The sequence below is a fragment of the Physella acuta genome, unplaced genomic scaffold (genome assembly GCF_028476545.2).
Source record: "Physella acuta isolate Inbredline_101_S28 unplaced genomic scaffold, ASM2847654v3 ptg000890l, whole genome shotgun sequence".
NCBI lineage: Eukaryota > Metazoa > Mollusca > Gastropoda > Physidae > Physella > Physella acuta.
In genome coordinates, this window is record NW_026732407.1 from 910 (window position 1) to 21,538 (window position 20,629).

Consider the following 20,629-nt stretch of genomic DNA (forward strand, 5'->3'; position numbering starts at 1 on the left):
CATAAACTGTACTAAAAAGTACGTACAAATATCTCCCCTGTTTCAATGACCCCCCTCACCCATATAAACTATACCAAAAAGTACGTAAAAATATCTCCCCTGTCTCAATGACCCCCCCCCCCCCCACACACACATGTAAACTGTACCAAAAAGTACGTACAAATATCTCCCCTGTCTCAATGACCCCCCCCCCCCCCCACACACACCCCATATAAACTATACCAAAAAGTACGTACAAATATCTCCCCGTCTCAATGACCCCCCCCCACACACACACATGTAAGCTGTACCAAAAAGTACGTACAAATATCTCCCCCGTCTCAATGACCCCCCCACACACACATATAAGCTGTACCAAAAAGTACGTACAAATATCTCCCCCGTCTCAATGACCCCCCCCCCACACCCACACATATAAGCTGTACCAAAAAGTACGTACAAATATCTCCCCCGTCTCAATGACCCCCCCACACACACATGTAAGCTGTACCAAAAAGTACGTACAAATATCTCCCCCGTCTCAATGACCCCCCCCCCCCCACACACATATAAGCTGTACCAAAAAGTACGTACAAATATCTCCCCTGTCTCAATGACCCCCCACCTCCATACTGTACCAAAAAGTACGTACAAATTATCTCCCCTGTTTCAATGACCCCCCTCACCCATATAAACTATACCAAAAAGTACGTACAAATTTCTCCCTCGTCTCAATGACCCCCCCCCCCCACACACACATGTAAACTGTACCAAAAAGTACGTACAAATATCTCCCCTGTCTCAATGACCCCCCCCCCCCACACACACACCCATATAAACTATACCAAAAAGTACGTACAAATATCTCCCCCGTCTCAAGACCCCCCCCACACACACATGTAAGCTGTACCAAAAAGTACGTACAAATATCTCCCCCGTCTCAATGACCCCCCCACACACATATAAGCTGTACCAAAAAGTACGTACAAATATCTCCCCTGTCTCAATGACCCCCCACCTCCATACTGTACCAAAAAGTACGTACAAATATCTCCCCTGTTTCAATGACCCCCCCCCCCCACACACACCCATAAACTGTACTAAAAAGTACGTACAAATATCTCCCCTGTTTCAATGACCCCCCTCACCCATATAAACTATACCAAAAAGTACGTAAAAATATCTCCCCTGTCTCAATGACCCCCCCCCCACACACACATGTAAACTGTACCAAAAAGTACGTACAAATATCTCCCCTGTCTCAATGACCCCCCCCCCCCACACACACACCCATATAAACTATACCAAAAAGTACGTACAAATATCTCCCCGTCTCAATGACCCCCCCCCCCCCCCACACACACACATGTAAGCTGTACCAAAAAGTACGTACAAATATCTCCCCCGTCTCAATGACCCCCCCCACACACACATATAAGCTGTACCAAAAAAGTACGTACAAATATCTCCCCCGTCTCAATGACCCCCCCCCCACACCCACACATATAAGCTGTACCAAAAAGTACGTACAAATATCTCCCCCGTCTCAATGACCCCCCCCCACACCCACACATATAAGCTGTACCAAAAAGTACGTACAAATATCTCCCCTGTCTCAATGACCCCCACGTGAAGAAAGACCAGGTTCTTGTTGGTCTCCCTCTGTCGTTTGATGAGGGCCGTCAGTGTTGTGGTATCGTTGAGGCCCAGTATGGCCCGCTGTCTCTCCCGTTCATGGCTCTTGTCCAGATAGACTTTCTGTGGAGATGTTTCACATAATAAACAGTTGAGTGTTGGTCTCATTGTGCACATCTCACATTATTATAACGTGGTTTTTAGAATTCTAATTTAAATTTTTAATACATTTTCTAATTCTGAATTCAATGTTTATTTACTGTATGTAATTATTTCAAAACATGTCATTTGGCGGACGTAATATTTTTACACTTAAGGAAAAAAAAAACAACAACAAATGAACAAGACAGGAGGAAATAACCGAACGACAAACAGAAAAAAGGAAGATAACCGAATGACGAAAAAAAAAAAAGATAACAAAATGTAAACAAGACAACGATAACAGTAGGACAACAAAACAGGGGCAGATAACTAAACGGCACCCAGAAAGGGGGAAATAACCGAACGACAAGCAGACAAAGGAAGATAACAGATTAAAAAACAAGGGAAGATAACCAAACGGCAACCAGACAGGGGAAATAACCAAGATGATACCTTGTTGGTGTGGACGTAATCCAAGCCGAGAGAGGAGAGCAAGTTTTCCTTCATATCTCCATCGTCCACAGTCTGGTTCGAGTGCTCGTGTTCTGTCGGTTACAGGAGGGATATATTGGTACCACAGCCACATCCACATCCACAGCATGATTTATTGGTGCCACAGCCACAACCACAGCCACAGCTACACCCACACCCACAGGAGGATTTATTGGTGCCACAACCACAACCACATCCACGGCAGGATTTATTCGTGCCACAACCACAACCACACCCACATCCACAGCAGGGAATTATTGGTGCCCACACCCACATTACATTCACACACACCAGGATTTATTGGTGCCACACCCACAACCACACCCACAACAGGAATTACTAGTGTCATATCAAGCACTAACCACCCTTTCACGAATACACCAAGGAGCTATTACATGCATCCCCATCTGTAAGAAAAAGTATATTTTGGGCATATTTGGTGCCACCACCCCCACACCCATATCCACACACACACCACACACACACACATATCAGGATTTATTCCCGCCACACCTACAACTACATCCACACTCTGAGCTACCAACAGCAACCAGACATGTCTACATGTCTACACTACCAACAGCAACCAGACATGTCTACACTACCAACAGCAAACCAGACATGTCTACACTAGCAAACAGCAACCAGACATGTCTACACTACCAACAGCAACCAGACATGTCTACACTACCAACAGCAACCAGACATGTCTACACTACCAACAGCAACCAGACATGTCTACACTACCAACAGCAACCAGACATGTCTACACTACCAACAGCAACCAGACATGTCTACACTACCAACAGCAACCAGACATGTCTACACTACCAACAGCAAACCAGACATGTCTACACTACCAACAGCAACCAGACATGTCTACACCACAAACAGCAACCAGACATGTCTACACTACCAACAGCAACCAGACATGTCTACACTACCAACAGCAACCAGACATGTCTACACTACCAACAGCAACCAGACATGTCTACACTACCAACAGCAACCAGACATGTCTACACTACCAACAGCAACCAGACATGTCTACACTACCAACAGCAACCAGACATGTCTACACTACCAACAGCAACCAGACATGTCTACACTACCAACAGCAACCAGACATGTCCTACACTACCAACAGCAACCAGACATGTCTACACTACCAACAGCAACCAGACATGTCTACACTACCAACAGCAACCAGACATGTCTACACTACCAACAGCAACCAGACATGTCTACACTACCAACAGCAACCAGACATGTCTACACTACCAACAGCAACCAGACATGTCTACACTACCAACAGCAACCAGACATGTCTACACAACCAACAGCAACCAGGCATGTCTACACTACCAACAGCAACCAGACATGTCTACACTACCAACAGCAACCAGACATGTCTACACTACCAACAGCAACCAGGCATGTCTACACTACCAACAGCAACCAGACATGTCTACACAACCAACAGCAACCAGGCATGTCTACACTACCAACAGCAACCAGGCATGTCTACACTACCAACAGCAACCAGACATGTCTACACTAGCAAACAGCAACCAGACATGTCTACACTAGCAAACAGCAACCAGACATGTCTACACTAGCAACCAGACATGTTTACACTAGCAACCAGACATGTTTACACTAGCAAATAGCAACCAGACATGTTTACACTAGCAACCAGACATGTTTACACTAGCAACCAGACATGTTTACACTAGCCAACCAGACATGTTTACACTAGCAACCAGACATGTTTACACTAGCAACCAGACATGTTTACACTAGCAACCAGACATGTTTACCCTAGCAAATAGCAACCTGACATGTTTACACTAGCAACCAAACATGTTTACATTAGCAACCAGACATGTTTACCCTAGCAACCAGACATGTTTACCGTAGCAACCAGACATGTTTACCTTAGCAACCAGGCATGTTTACACTAGCAACCAGACATGTTTACCCTAGCAACCAGACATGTTTACATTAGCAACCAGACATGTTTACATTAGCAACCAGACATGTTTACACTAGCAACCAGACATGTTTACCCTAGCAACCAATACAACAGCTGTACCTGAAGCAGCAGCCAACAGCTGAAGAATCTCCTCCGACAGGACGACATCCGACCTGTTTTTCTCTTGCTCGGGCCCTTAGCCTCGGCATCCAGGGACACGCACCTGATGACCTGACACTTGCCCTGTCGATGACATCACGTGACTGTCTGAACCACAACTGGCACAACTAGGTTTTTTTCAACTTTTATTGGTTAACATTTGTAATTGTTAATCTACGTCCCATAGCTATGATCTAACTTGACTTGCAAGCGTTGTTGTGGAGCAAGCAGCTTTTGAGTTTAAATACAGAAACCCGACAATATTCCCCGGTATAGCTTTTGTTAAAAGTTAACTTGTGAAAAGATAAGTAGATTTTAACTAGGATAATAACAATCATCACAAAATTAAATAATTAGCCTAATAGAGCATTTTTCACGCTGAATTTTTGGAGTATGTTGAAAATTTTAATGAAAATTAATTAACCAAGTTTTTAAAAAAATTCAGAATTGTGATGAATGATATTTTCAAAAAAAAATCAACATTTAATGAGCGCTGTTAGGGGGGGTGGGGTTGGGGAGGGAGGGGGGGGGAAAGGGGGGAGCCGCTAAAGTATGACGACATTTTAAAAGTGGGGTGGGTGGGGGGTGGGAGATTCTGAATATTGTTGCTTATGTGTGACAATTGTGGGGGGACGTGCCGTAATTTATGACCGACCCTACACTCAGTGTCTCTTGTAGTACAAGATGGTGGTCGTGATCTGAGTTGATCTTGTACTGAGACAAAGCAGGACACCACACACCACACCACACACTTACCTCCATAGATCCAGTCCTCTGTTGGCCACAATCACCTTGTTGTACTGAGACAAACCACACACCACACACCACACCACACACCACACACTTACCTCCATAGATCCAGTCCTCTGTTGGCCACAATCACCTTGTTGTACTGAGACAAACCACACACCAAACCACACACCACACACTTACCTCCATAGATCCAGTCCTCTGTTGGCCACAATCACCTTGTTGTACTGAGACAAACCACACACCACACACCACACCACACACCACACACTTACCTCCATAGATCCAGTCCTCTGTTGGCCACAATCACCTTGTTGTACTGAGACAAACCACACACCACACCACACACCACACACTTACCTCCATAGATCCAGTCCTCTGTTGGCCACAATCACCTTGTTGTACTGAGACAAACCACACACCACACACCACACCACACACCACACACTTACCTCCATAGATCCAGTCCTCTGTTGGCCACAATCACCTTGTTGTACTGAGACAAACCACACACCACACACCACACCACACACCACACACTTACCTCCATAGATCCAGTCCTCTGTTGGCCACAATCACCTTGTTGTACTGAGACAAAGCAGACACCACACACCACACCACACACCACACACTTACCTCCATAGATCCAGTCCTCTGTTGTCCACAATCACCTTATTGTACTGAGACAAACCAGACACCACACACCACACCACACACTTACCTCCATAGATCCAGTCCTCTGTTGGCCACAATCACCTTGTTGTACTGAGACAAACCACACACCACACACCACACCACACACCACACACTTACCTCCATAGATCCAGTCCTCTGTTGGCCACAATCACCTTGTTGTACTGAGACAAACCACACACCACACCACACACCACACACTTACCTCCATAGATCCAGTCCTCTGTTGGCCACAATCACCTTGTTGTACTGAGACAAACCACACACCACACACCACACCACACACCACACACTTACCTCCATAGATCCAGTCCTCTGTTGGCCACAATCACCTTGTTGTACTGAGACAAACCACACACCACACACCACACCACACACCACACACTTACCTCCATAGATCCAGTCCTCTGTTGGCCACAATCACCTTGTTGTACTGAGACAAACCACACACCACACCACACACCACACACTTACCTCCATAGATCCAGTCCTCTGTTGGCCACAATCACCTTGTTGTACTGAGACAAACCACACACCACACACCACACACCACACACTTACCTCCATAGATCCAGTCCTCTGTTGGCCACAATCACCTTGTTGTACTGAGACAAACCACACACCACACACCACACACTTACCTCCATAGATCCAGTCCTCTGTTGGCCACAATCACCTTGTTGTACTGAGACAAACCACACACCACACACCACACACTTACCTCCATAGATCCAGTCCTCTGTTGGCCACAATCACCTTGTTGTACTGAGACAAACCACACACCACACACCACACACCACACACCACACACTTACCTCCATAGATCCAGTCCTCTGTTGGCCACAATCACCTTGTTGTACTGAGACAAACCACACACCACACACCACACACCACACACTTACCTCCATAGATCCAGTCCTCTGTTTTCCACAATCACCTTGTTGTACTGAGACAAACCACACACTTACCTCCATGCACGCATAGATCCAGTCCTCTAGACTGCTGTTGGCAACAATCACCTTGTTGATCTTGTACTGAAATAAAACACATACTCATTAGTGGCGCTGGATACATAAAATAACCATTTCGAACAGGCGGTCCGTGGGATAGATGAAGTAGAGTTCCCTCTTTTTGTGATCTCGGCATCTGAAGAAATAGTTTGGTCAGCACAATGCCCAGCCGCCTTTACTTTCCCTAACGTGAGTCAGGTAGCCATCAGTGCTGGGTAGACTTAGGGACATCCTACCGTCTCCAAGCCGTCCCAATGTCTTTGCCAATTCAGCGAGCTTTTACATTTAAGTCACGGTCAAAGAAATCCATTGAAATTTATTAAATTGGCTTCCTTTCAATATCTAGTTAAGATTTCTTCTTTCATTCTATCCTACTTGATGAAGCATCTGTTTCTGAGGGGGAAATGCTAGATGCTCTAATGGTGGCAGGGCCGGCGCTACCTATAAGACGAACTAGGCGGTCGCCTAGGGCGCCCTCCTAGGGGGGGGGGGGCGAAAAAGGTTTAATAGCTATTATCAAAAAGTTACTAATAATAAATAATTTTTATAAAGGAGTAGCGATCTATTTCGGCAATTATCAATTTTGCACCCCCACCCCAAAATAAGGTCTATATAGGCCATATTTATTAGCGATAGTGAAAATGCAACCTCACCTCCGTAATTTAATAAGGTCAGTGCGCTTTTTACCAGTCACTTTGCCTTTTTAATTTGGTGTCACATAATTCAAGTAGAAAACGATTAAATACGTTCGTAATTTAAATCAAATTTTAATAGGGCTTGTAAGTATTGTTTTCTCTGAATTTGAATTAGAAATCTGTCCTGGTGTATAGAGTTTTGTAATGACGGGGTGTTCAAAGTTTAGTACTTGTTTGAGAAGTATTGATGAATCGTTTAGATTTGGGAGTAACTGCGGAAGGCTGTTGCTGATATGGTTTCATAGGTATAAAGTATCGAAGTGTTATAATCTTTATTCCGCTGTTTTATAGTTGAAGGTCTAGTGGAATCTGATTGATAATAGAAAAATGAGAATGCAGGTGATGAAGTATCGTAGTTCTGGAGATCGGGAGTATTGATTCTTGTTGTATTAAGGTATCGAATTATATTGACTGTTAACGTGTAGTAGTAGGTCCAGTGAAATCGTTGTTGATTGGGAGTATCGTTTGTAGAGCTTGGTGAAGTTAAGCGAGTTGGTGTCGTAGTTCTGGAGCATCGAGTCTAGTTATGTTTAGGTATCGAAGTTTGATATGTGTTGTGAATTTAGTAGGGTAAATCGAGTATTCGAGTTTATCGTAAGTTAGATGATTTCAATTCAGTACGGAACACACTACAAAGAAAGGTTGGCGTTCTCTAGTTGAAAAAATCTTTAGTTTTTTAGGAATCTATATAACCACTCTTAAAGTATTAATATATAATATTATATAGGATGGAATTTATAACTAACCGTAAACTTTGTTTTTTCAAATTATAATTTTTTAAAATTTAATCAATAATTTTAATTTTACTATCGTCTAAAACAGTTACCCGTGTTTGATGTTTTGAAAGATGTCCCTTGTATTATTTTTTTTTTTTTTTTTTTTTCAACATTTATTTAGAATATACACCACAAAACTACTAAACATAAGCATGTGGGTTTGACATACACTGATGATATTGACAGAAATACAGACTAAAAACAGCAGAACATAGTTTTAAATTAAACTTCAAAATTGTTACATGACTCAAATGATATGGAAGAGTATTGAGTTACCCTTTGAACTAAATCTGAACTTGTGCCCTGATAACTGCATGTATTGGATACTACAAAATGCAACAAATAGCACATTAAAATAGACAGTTATTGAGTAATGTTAAATGATGATTCAGGCTGAAGAGAATGCATTTGGAAAAACATTTTGTTTTATAAATCCCTTCTCAATTTAGAGGTACCGATAGTTGTGTATTAATACTGGCTTTTAAGAAATTATTAAAAGGATTTTTTTCACCTATTTCAATACTAAGCAAAGAAATTATACCATGGAATATTATCAAGATTATAATAAAGCAAGTTAAATATTTCAACTAGTCTTAAAAAGAAGTGGAGTTTCTACAAAGTTGGATGTCTAAAATCCTATAGAAAAAGTGTATATTATCAGAAAAGGAATTTTTACTTATAGTTAGCACCAACCTATCCATGTTTTTAAAATTTCTATATTCTGTAAGTTTAAACAGCACTTAGGTCTTTTAGTTTATATTTGGATCTTTTTATTCCTAATTGAGGATGGGTATACATTAAACATTCAATGAAATTTTAATCTTAATTATTAGCATGAAATGTGTAAAAGCAATTCATAATCAGAAATAATGTCATGTTACAAAAGTTAACACATAATAACAAATAATGTATTTAATTTTTACAGTATGTTCTTCTATATCCTTAAAGAATATATATAAAACCTTAATTTAAAAAATACCAACAACTTTGCAAGTATTCTGCCTATAAAAGTTTGGGGAGGGAATAGAAAGGAACTAAGAATCAAAAGTATATAACATGCTGCAGTATTATTTTCTTTAAATAAAAAAAAATCTAACTGGCAACACTAAAAGTTGTATGTATTTGCAGACTTATTCTACTCCTAACAACTAAGGGTGATCAATATTTTTATGGATAATAGCTATAGAATAAATAAGTTTGAAATGCATCATTAAAAATTTAATAGTGTACTTATTTAAGCTAGTATAAATTTTCAATCAAACAAAGGTAAAAAAATGTTAGATACAATAAAATCAAGACCATTGTTCATCATGTCCCTTGTATTAGGGGATCCAAAATTTATCATTATCTAAATGTAACATAATATACTAACAATGCGATGTTATCAAAATTGAATAAAAGTATGTTATAATAAAGCTACCGTTTTCAGACTTTTAAACAAAACCTACAGTATTCAATGGGTAAAATATATTGTTTTCACAATATTACACAGTTAAAGAGTTGTTATCATTATAACGTAATGAAATTTAGAGCGTTTTATTTTGTTTTTCAAGCATGTCTTAGTTACACTTGGTGAATTCAGCTATTCTTGTGAAAGTTATTTCCCTTGAATAAAATATTTGCATTTTGATTTTCAATGGGAGATAATTCGATGCCTACCTTTACATTCATTTCAAATTCCTGCACCTTAGATTGACCGCTTACATATAAATACAATTTCAAGTTATTATTTGCTATTGTAAAAGTTATATACGGCTTAAGTTCTAAACAAAATAATTTGATAGGTTTTTTTTTAGCATTATCAAGTTGAAAAACAAATACATTAGTAGCCGTTGTAGATTGCAATAATGTTAGTAGACATACAGTCTTAGTCGTAAATTAAACATCTAATTTATTGTCTTTTCATATTTTTCACCCTCTCCTAATGGATTCATATATAAAAAATTTAGGTTGGAATCGGTAACATTTATAATCTTTTATTTAAAAAAAAAATCACACAATATAGACATTTTACAATTATAACTAAAGACAGTCAAGCTTAAAACAGGTAAGGTCCGTTTTGGAACTCACCTTGGGAGGACTGCAGAGAGCCCAACACTACAAGAACTATTTTTTCAGTGTTTTTTTTTTCCAGACCATTGGCGTTGCTAGGATTTTTGGGCCCCTATGCAAAAATTATCAGTGGGCCCCTTCATCAGCCGTTAGGCCAGTGGCGTCGCAAAGTCGGGTGTCACTTCGTAGTGTCACCCCCCTCCCAGGAAACAAAGCATATTATATATATATATATATATATATATATATATATATATATATATATATATGTGTGTGTGTGTATCGGCCTACATAGGCCTAAAATTTAAATATATGCCACATACTTTTACATGTCTAAGCTTTAATCATTGCAGATTTAATAGTAACGGTGTTTTTCTATGGTCTGCTTATAATACAGTTGGATGTAGCATTGTTTTCTTTATAGCTTACGTTTACTTCATGGTGTCACCCCCCCCCCCCCACCCCCCACCCCCTCTTGAAATAATTGTCGATTTGTACTTAAAAGACTATTTAACTTTAATTAATCACTAATGGATCTGGGAAAAAGGCATTTCATTCTAGAAATTTTGCAATTATTTTTGCCTTTGCTGTCACCCCCCTAAATGGTGTCACCAAAACCTTGTAGAATTTACTGTCAAAACTATGTTGTATCCAGCTAAAATAATAAAAGATTAGTGAGATTGGGCTGACACCTTGCCGAAAATGCAAAATTGTTGAGAACGATGGGGTGACACCTTTAACAAACGCACAGGGGAACATCCAAACTTGTGACGCCACTAACCATACACATTTTTAAAAAATTGCTGATGATTTATATAGATCTGTTTTGTTGTGTTTTTTTCATGCTTTTAATTTTGTAAAATGGCCAATAAGATCTATTTTAGCTTCTACTGTAAGTTCTATACTTAGGATGACAAAGATATTGACACAATGGACAATTTGTTTCATAACAAATTAACATCATCAAAATAAGATTTAAAAATCCTATCATAGATATCAAAATCTCCTTCTTGATCACCGTGAAATGTTAAAGAATGTTTAAACCAACTAGCGTACCCGTTCGCGTTGCTGCAATCTAGTCCTACATACCAGGGTAGCAAAACAATATGTAAAGGTTTCATCAACGCGTTACCAATTGTGTATTTGTAGTAGCGTGTCCTTGTGTTTCTAAAACTGTATCACTCCGTATCCCTATTGAATGGCGCTCATTAAAACAGATACCGTGACAACCGCCGGGGCGCCGGCAAATGCGCTTGTGCAGTTTGACCGCTGGATCAAGTACTAACGCTGTTCCGCTCTTCCGGACACCTAATCAACGGACCGCAGGTGCAAAGATAGTGGCTGGGAAACTGAGTGTCAAACCGCACCGCCTTACTGCCGAGCGTCGTTCTCCGAAATAAAATTTTAAAAATTAATTACAGAATTCTTCCCAAAAGTCAGAGTTTCGTTCATGCACCTTTTCAGAAAATATCTGGTATAAAAACACTGCCTGGAATATTCTCAACGACCTTCCAAAGTTTCTTGACGATTGGATGAAAACCAAAAGGTTATAGTGTTAGTGCCATATTGATTGAAGATTAATTAGATAAAAAAAATGTAATTATGGTAAAATTAGTAGAAAAACATTGATAAATCTTGAACACTGTCCATGGACCATGGTTGTTGTTTTAAAAAAAGGTTCAGTTGTTAACATTGATGTTTAGTAGGATCGAATTTCGGGGGAGGGCAAACAGTTGGGAGGGAGGGGCAGGTCTGTGTGGGGAAGGAGGATGGTGGTAGTGAAAATTCCAGTCAGAAGGTTTTTAGCACTGCATTTTAACTTACACAGTTCAAGTTTATTTATAGGCTGATTCTCTCAATGTCTTGCACGACAAAGTGATATCGCCTGTAGTGTTATAATAAAGAATGGGCTCTGTTTGACCCCCCCCCCCCCCACACACACACGCACACACTGAATCCCACTGCCCATACGGTAAACTTTTAACCTTTTTCTTTTTTAAAATTATTTATATAAATTCAAAATAATTATTATACTTCCATTGTAAAAGTTTTTATTTTTTATGAGGGAAAAGGCCCCTATGTGCCTTGGGCCCCTATGCCTTGCTTACGCTAGCTTTACGGTAGCTACGCCATTGTTCCAGACTCTTTTCTGGAGCACTTAAAATTTTCTAAGGGGGGGGGGGGGCTATGTCGTAAAGTACAAAGTAGATTCGTGGATTTAGCAACAATTTCAATAAAATGTGATTACGCTTGCAAAATGGAATTGAAGGAATTAGTACAGACTTTTAAGACGAAGGAGGCAAGTAAAATTTGATTTTGATGTCTACTTATAACGTATATGCAGTTGATAATAAATTAATATTATATCTCACTTTTAAATAATTGTTTTCTTATACATATGTTATAGTAAGCAATTTGTGTGAAAGGGGGCGTTTTAATAAGTTTTGCCTAGGGCGCTAAATAACCGGCACTGAATGATTGGGAACTTACCTCCTGAATTTGTGCATTCATACAGAGAGACTGGATGGCCTCAGGACTCCAAAAACTGGGAGAGAAGAGATCTAACGTGCTATCCCGGAGGAGAGGGGGGGGGGGGGAAGATTGTGATGTAAATTAATATTCAATTTGAAAACATCAAAATGTTAGCATTTGATTTTGTTAAAAAGTACAATGAAATAATTAGCTTTAGTATTAAACTTTAAATAGTTTTAAAAGTGTACATCTATCTGAAGATAAAATTATCGTTTTATTAGGGAATGTCTTATTTTAAAAAATATCAACGTGGAAAATTCACCTTAAAAATGCATGTTTTTCAGCTAGCTCCTTCTCAAAAATTTTCGGACAAACGCTGGCGAAGACATCCTTCTCGACCACCAGCAGCTCGCACTTCTCGCGTACGGAGATGGTTGCCGTACGGCGGATGTCTTGGAGCAGGGCCAGCTCCTGGGAGCAGGAAGAAATAATAGGAGCTGTTAATGGGAGCTGTCGATGGCTCTGTTCAAAGCGGTTCTCCGTGGTGGGGGGGGGGGGGGCTGTTAAAAGACTTGGCAATTAGTTTAAGGAGTGATCTTAATTTTAAAATCTTGGCATCATGATCTTATGAAATGACTTTCATAAATGTATTGTTGGTGAAAAAAAGACAAAAAGGATATCATTTCACATTACAATTCTACTGTTGTTATATTGCAGATCACATACAAATGCGAGAATTCTATTCAATAAATTGGCATTAGACTTCAAGGTATTTTAAGACTGATTTAAAAAAAAAAAAGTTTATTTTATTAAAACATAATATATGAATGTATAAAAAAAAACCCACAAATGTACAGAGTTCAACTTTTATGTGTTAATTAGGTTATTCAGAAAAACAAAGCCGTTTCGCTAAGTTTTTGAACTTCACAAGTTGAAGATGCGCAATGGAAATTTAATGCAGGTGTTGTTATGCGTCTGAGGGTTTAAAATTTTTTTTTTTTTTTTTGCACTAGGCAACGGGATGGGGCTAACACTCGACTCGCATACAGACCAGACAAAAACACAAGTGGTATGCCAAATTGGCTTTTCATTTTCAAATCAACAGACAGATCAGAAGCCGTTTCTATAATTAAAAAACAACTTTCTTCCGGCGCTTTTCAATGGGGAAGGTGCAGAAAATAGTGGGGAAAACTGTGAACCAGTAGCAACCGTAACCAGGTGAGGTAAACAGCTGTTAGGTGAAGCAGTTGGGGGAGTAAAAGTAGGCAAAAATACTGAACAGGTACAGTACTAGTGTACTTTAGTCAGGCTAGCTGGTACAGTACTAGTGTACTTTAGTCAGGCTAGCTGGTACAGTACTAGTGTACTTTAGTCAGGCTAGCTGGTACAGTACTAGTGTACTTTAGTCAAGCTAGCTGGTACAGTATTAGTGTACTTTAGTTAGGCTAGCTGGTACAGTACGTGGGTACAACACACACGTCTTACACAACACAACACAAACGTATTACACAACACAACACAAACGTATTACACCAATCACAAACGTCTTACACGAGTCACACAACACAAACCGTCTTACATACACAAGTCACACAACACAAACGTCTTACACCGAACGAGTCCCCTCGGGTCAGCATGGCTACCGTCCTCATGAAGGGCGTGCCGTCTAGACTGATGTCCTCGTAGTTGACAAACACCGACCCTGAGTAGATGAAGTAGAAGTTGACCCCAACATGGCCGCTCTTTAGTACAACCCGTCCCTCCTGTACCCTGGGGAATCACAAAGATCATCATAAGCTTCATCAGTTTTCTTGTCACAAAGATCATCATAAGCTTCACCCGTTTTTTGTGTCACAAAGATCATGTCATAAGCTTCATCCATCTTCTGGTCACAAAGATCATGTCATAAGCTTCATCCATCTTCTGGTCACAAAGATCATGTCATAAGCTTCATCCATCTTCTGGTCACAAAGATCATGTCATAAGCTTCATCCATCTTCTGGTCACAAAGTTCATGTCATAAGCTTCATCCATCTTCTGGTCACAAAGTTCATGTCATAAGCTTCATCCATCTTCTGGCCACAAAGATCATGTCATAAGCTTCACCCGTTTTTTGTGTCACAAAGATCATCATAAGCTTCACCCGTTTTTTGTGTCACAAAGATCATCATAAGCTTCACCCGTTTTTTGTGTCACAAAGATCATGTCATAAGCTTCACCCGTTTTTTGTGTCACAAAGATCATCATAAGCTTCACCCGTTTTTTGTGTCACAAAGATCATCATAAGCTTCACCCGTTTTTTGTGTCACAAAGATCATCATAAGCTTCACCCGTTTTTTGTGTCACAAAGATCATGTCATAAGCTTCACCCATCTTCTGGCCACAAAGATCATGTCATAAGCTTCATCCATCTTCTGGCCACAAAGATCATGTCATAAGCTTCACCCGTTTTTGTGTCACAAAGATCATGTCATAAGCTTCATTCGGCTTTTGTGTCACAAAGATCATGTCATAAGCTTCATCCGTCTTTTGTGTCACAAAGATCATGTCATAAGCTTCACCCATCTTCTGGTCACAAAGATCATGTCATAAGCTTCATCAGTTTTTTGGTCACAAAGATCATGTCATAAGCTTCATCCGTTTTTTGGTCACAAAGATCATGTCATAAGCTTCATCAGTTTTTTGGTCATAAAGATCATGTCATAAGCTTCACCCATCTTCTGGTCACAAAGATCATGACACAATGCCGACCAGTTTTTGTGTCACAAAGATCATGTCATAAGCTTCATCCGTTTTTTGGTCACAAAGATCATGTCATAAGCTTCATCCGTTTTTTGGTCACAAAGATCATGTCATAAGCTTCATCAGTTTTCTTGTCACAAAGATCATGACACATTTCCGACAAGTTTTTGTGTCACAAAGATCATGTCATAAGCTTCATCAGTTTTCTTGTCACAAGGATCATGTCGTAAGCTTCATCAGTTTTCTTGTCACAAAGATCATGACACATTTCCGACAAGTTTTTGTGTCACAAAGATCATGTCATAAGCTTCATCAGTTTTCTTGTCACAAAGATCATGTTATAAGCTTTATCCGTCTTCTGTTCACAAAGATCATGACACAATTCTGACCAATTTTTGTGTCACAAAGATCACCTCACCAAACTAATCAAATTTTTTTTGGTGAGAAATGTCTTGTGACAAATCGACCAGTTTTCTTGTCACAAACTCATGTCATAAACTAGTTCAGTTTTCTAGTGGCTCTTTTATAAAGTCAAGATTCTAACTGTTATGTAATCAATATTTCAAGTTATTTTAATATCAGGCAAGTCACGAACTCATTGGATCGTATTACTAGCAGGTAATTGCTAAACCATAACATTCGTTTGTGAAAGGCTAGAATTTACATATCCCCCACCTATATTTTATGTTTTAAGTCCCCCAACTCCATGGCCACTTCCCCTCACCCCACGCCTCTCTAGACCAAGCCAAATGCTCATCACCCCAATTCCCCCTCTACCCCATGACCAATGCCCCCCCCCCACCCGATTCCCCCTCTACCCCATGACCAATGCCCCCAAAATACTGACTTCTCTAGCGTGAAGGCCCTGCACAAAGACAGCTGCATCTCCTCTGTGAACTTGTCAAAGCTCTTCAGCCCCCTCAGCAGGGCGTGCAGGCGCCGACAGTGTTGCTCTGACCTTTGTTCCGGGGGGAGACTCAGGATGGTCAACGCCCAGTCCGGCACGTGCGCAATCACCTGCAAATACGTCACAATAACATTTCATTTAGATTGTTTTATCACCTGCAAATACATCACAATAACATTTCATTTAGATTGTTTTTATCACAATAACATGTCTTAATTTGTTTTTACCACCTTCAAATACACAGGATACAATTGTTGCATTGTGTGTATATGTCTAGATCAACTTGAGAAAACGGGATCCGGACAAAAGGCCGACATGGACAAAAGGCCGACACGGACCAAAGGCCGACACGGACAAAAGGCCGACACGGACAAAAGGCTGACAAGACAAAAGGCCGACAAGAACCCTACAACACTTAAAATGTTGTGTCATCAAATCTGTGTGTCTGATTTATGTTGTACCCTACACCACTTCGCACTTGTTAACATTTACACCTGAACCGTTAGATAATTACCACCAGTAAACCCCCAGAATCCCACCCATAAAACCACCGTTCCTGTACCTGTCGACCTCGCCCGTACCCTGCCCTAACCACTACACTCAGCGCCGTCTGAATTGATCAAGGGCAAGCACTCCAGCCTGAGCTAGAAATCATCGCGTCAATAAACGCCACGCAATTAATTACTCCGCGATGTTGCTTGCTTTAGGATTTTCCTTCACCACAAGACACAGGGCTGGTATTTCTCAAACATTCCATGGATGGCTTTTTTTTTAAATTTTACACATCAAATCTAATTACAAATTTGAAAGACTAAAATGCTATTTCAGTGTAAAGAATATAATATTTTTTGTTTAATTTATCAGAATATATTCAGAGAACCAACTATTAGAGATATTAAAGTCATATCATGATCCTTGCATCCCCTCGTAATTATTTCAATCTAGTTTTATGCCTTTTTACTTTATTCATGTATTTACTATATATATATATATATATATATATATATATATATATATATATATATATATATATATATATAAACTTTATTATCATAATATCATGTATTCAGAACATTATAAAACTAAAAACGAATTTATTATTTTAATGTCTAAGAGAACTCTATAGGAGGTAAGCTTTGGATATAGTTGTTTCATGGGGAGAATGTTTGATTTGAGGTGTCTCATTTTTTTCTGCATCATATAATATTATATTTAATCGCAAATTTATTGAAGCCCTAGTAATAAGTCCATACCCCCCCCCCCCCGCCACAATCCACCTCACCAAACAGAAGAAAGAAAATTCCCAGTTTTTTGCTGTGTGTTTTTTACTCCCCCAGATCCGGTCAACTCTCCGTGGAACAAAGAATCACCATTTTAAATTTTTTGAATTTAAATGTTTAAAAAAATTTAAATAAACCGTTTCGTGTTACGTATAAGTAAACAATTTTTAATCAATGAAAGTACACGCGAGAAAGACGTTTTACTATTGTACGTTTGTACTAGTTCCCTCAAGCCTATGATAAAACTGTTACACTGAAACAACAATGCTTACAATTAATAGCTGTATTCAAAAACAGTTTCTGAACAAATGGATGCATTCATTCTGCTGACTATTGTTAAATACATGATAGCATTTTCGTCCATTTGATTTGAACCTAGATTAAACCAAGATTAAAGAAGATTAAAGACTCTAAAAGCAATATTGTGTCGTAGATCAGGGACCGGGTTAACAAACAAGACATCAAGTGTCTGCTTGGTTGAAAAAACGACAAGACATGAAGTGTCTGCTTGGTTGAAAAAACGACAAGACATGAAGTGTCTGCTTGGTTGAAAAAACGACAAGACATTGTTACGACTCCCTTCTCTAATCCTTTCGAACTAGTCAGGGAATCGTAAACAAGAAGAAAAAGAAAAATAAAAATAAACGCCACTTCAGTAATCTCTATTTATTTCCACAAATTACGACACTTAAAGTTAACCCGCCACCAAAGTATAACAATCAGAAATATACACAAATAGCTACAAACAACTAAAGTTCTTAGCACGACTACCCTACTTATCCCTAACTGTCTAACTAGCCTAGGTCTACTACAGTACAGGCATCTCTTGGCTGTCCACTAGCTCACAGAGACGCCCCATGTCTGTCTCCTCTAGACCTAGCTATCCGAGACGAGTACGTCCGTCTCCGAGTGTCTAACTCGTGAGTCTCTGACTGAGTGTCCCTGAGTGTCCCTCCTCCTTAAATAACGGACTCACAAATGTCCAGGTGCGGAGCTAATTATGCACCAACACGTCCCACTCAAGCCTAACCTAATTAAATGTCGCCAACAGGTCTGGGGTACCTGATTACATTGTCAGACCCTGCTAATATACGTCCCCAGTCTGCCGTCTACCCCTCCTAAAATAGTCCAGTCGAGGTGCAGGAGTCTATGTCCTGACTTAACCTCTCGTACGGCTTTTCCCTACATTTACATACCTATTACAAGGCAGGCGATTCAGGTGAGAAGGGGGGGGGGTGTAACCCGCTAGCATCACCAATAACATCCCACCCTTTGTCTCTTTCACGACCTGCGCCAGTCCGTGGCATCTCTCATTACGGCCCGGCCCGACCACAAAAAGGGGGTTCACGTCGAGAGTTCCCCCCATCCATAAATCTCTAGGTGACACCCTAATTAACCCAAGTTCAGCCATGTCCAAAAAAGGTAAGATCCCCCTCATGGGATCGTCACAACATGAAGTGTCTACTTGGTAGAAAAACGAGAATCTGAAAACAGCTTTACTTGCTCTTTGTAATTTGTTTTTGTGTCGGGTAATGTTTCACCTTTGATGGGCATTCAGTGTTAATAAATTGGTTACATTTTGTTTTTGATGTATTAAAATAAGTTATAAAGTTTATACACATACGCCAATAAACTTCAATCGTTCTGAGGATCGGATCCAATGTGGATTTTGTTAGTGCGCATCCAATATGCATTGCTCCAAAATAATTAAATCTGACATAATAATTAGGATGATTTTTGATAAAATTTTCCTGGCAGTAGATAGCAGATGTTGGTGAAGATTTAATTATAGAGGCATTAGGATAACAACTTGAAGGGACAAACCGTCTTAGCTGAATTTATTAGACCTAAGAGAAGTGGCGAAAGACTACAGGTCAGGTTTCAGTATGTTGGTCCATAAAATTATAACTGAATGGCTTCTCTGCTCCTTCAAATATAACTCTAAAATATAGACTTTTAACCAAGACCCATAAAACATGATCCCTTAATCTAGACTCCCAAACATGACCCCTAAAATATAATCCTTCAATCAAGACCCTTAAAACATGACCCCTAAAATTTGACCCCTAAAAATGACCCCTAAAACATGACCCTTAAAACATGACCCCTAAAACATGACCCCTAAAACATGACCCCTCTAACATGACCCAGACGTGTCTGTTATAAGCTCTGGCTCAGATAAATCTTTCAGCGTTAATTAAAAGAGAGTGCCATTAAGCTAATTACCTAACACCACCTGAGTACGCATGTACACGCAGACCATGTGGCCGCACAGTTCACTTACGTGGTTATGTACACACTCAGGATTACCGTACACATGCATGCACGACGCCATGATCTATGTACACCATACACAGTTACACAGCTAGTACACAAACAGAATTACCGTACTTCATGCACTCAATGTGTACTCATACAGACACCGAGTTGATGCGATTTCTCAAACTATTTTAAGAAAATTAATCAAGCGGTTTTCCCTGTCCAAAAAAAGCTAGATAAATTCAATAAAAAATGTCAGGTCGTGCAGAAGAGAAGAATCAATATTTTGTTGAGAAGAGTGAAATAAATAGGATCTTGTAACACGAACCTATGCAGGTTAGATCAGACATCAAGAGGAGGGAAGAAAGCAATCATATCAAACATACAAGTCGGGCTCTCTAGCTATCTTAGCACTATAGTCATAGCACGCAGAATAGTCAGAGCACACAGTCATAGCACACAGAATAGTCATAGCACACGTCATAGCACATAGAATAGTCGTCATAGCACACGTCGTCGTCATAGCCCACAGAATAGTCACAGCCCACAGAATAGTTATATACAGCCTACATTATGGAAGTTCGTGGCCGGGTGGTAGAGTGCATGCATGCT

The 20,629-nt window shown here is 39.9% G+C and overlaps 1 protein-coding gene across 4 annotated transcripts in view; it reads right to left on the reverse strand.

The window, feature by feature from the left end:
- Window positions 1-1,583: 1,583 nt before the first annotated feature.
- LOC131952810 (uncharacterized) overlaps window positions 1,584-20,629 on the reverse strand; it is a 29,057-nt gene continuing 10,011 nt past the window's right edge. For all 4 annotated transcript variants that reach the window (XM_059315668.1, XM_059315666.1, XM_059315665.1 and 1 more), the window contains exons 5-12: window positions 16,419-16,588; window positions 14,440-14,599; window positions 13,152-13,300; window positions 12,848-12,926; window positions 6,793-6,858; window positions 4,343-4,465; window positions 2,209-2,300; window positions 1,584-1,737 (exon numbers count right to left, since the gene is read on the reverse strand). In XM_059315668.1, the coding sequence (XP_059171651.1) occupies window positions 2,259-2,300; window positions 4,343-4,465; window positions 6,793-6,858; window positions 12,848-12,926; window positions 13,152-13,300; window positions 14,440-14,599; window positions 16,419-16,588 (789 nt within the window). In that variant the 3' untranslated portion in view covers window positions 1,584-1,737; window positions 2,209-2,258. The remainder of the gene's footprint in view (window positions 1,738-2,208; window positions 2,301-4,342; window positions 4,466-6,792; window positions 6,859-12,847; window positions 12,927-13,151; window positions 13,301-14,439; window positions 14,600-16,418; window positions 16,589-20,629) is intronic.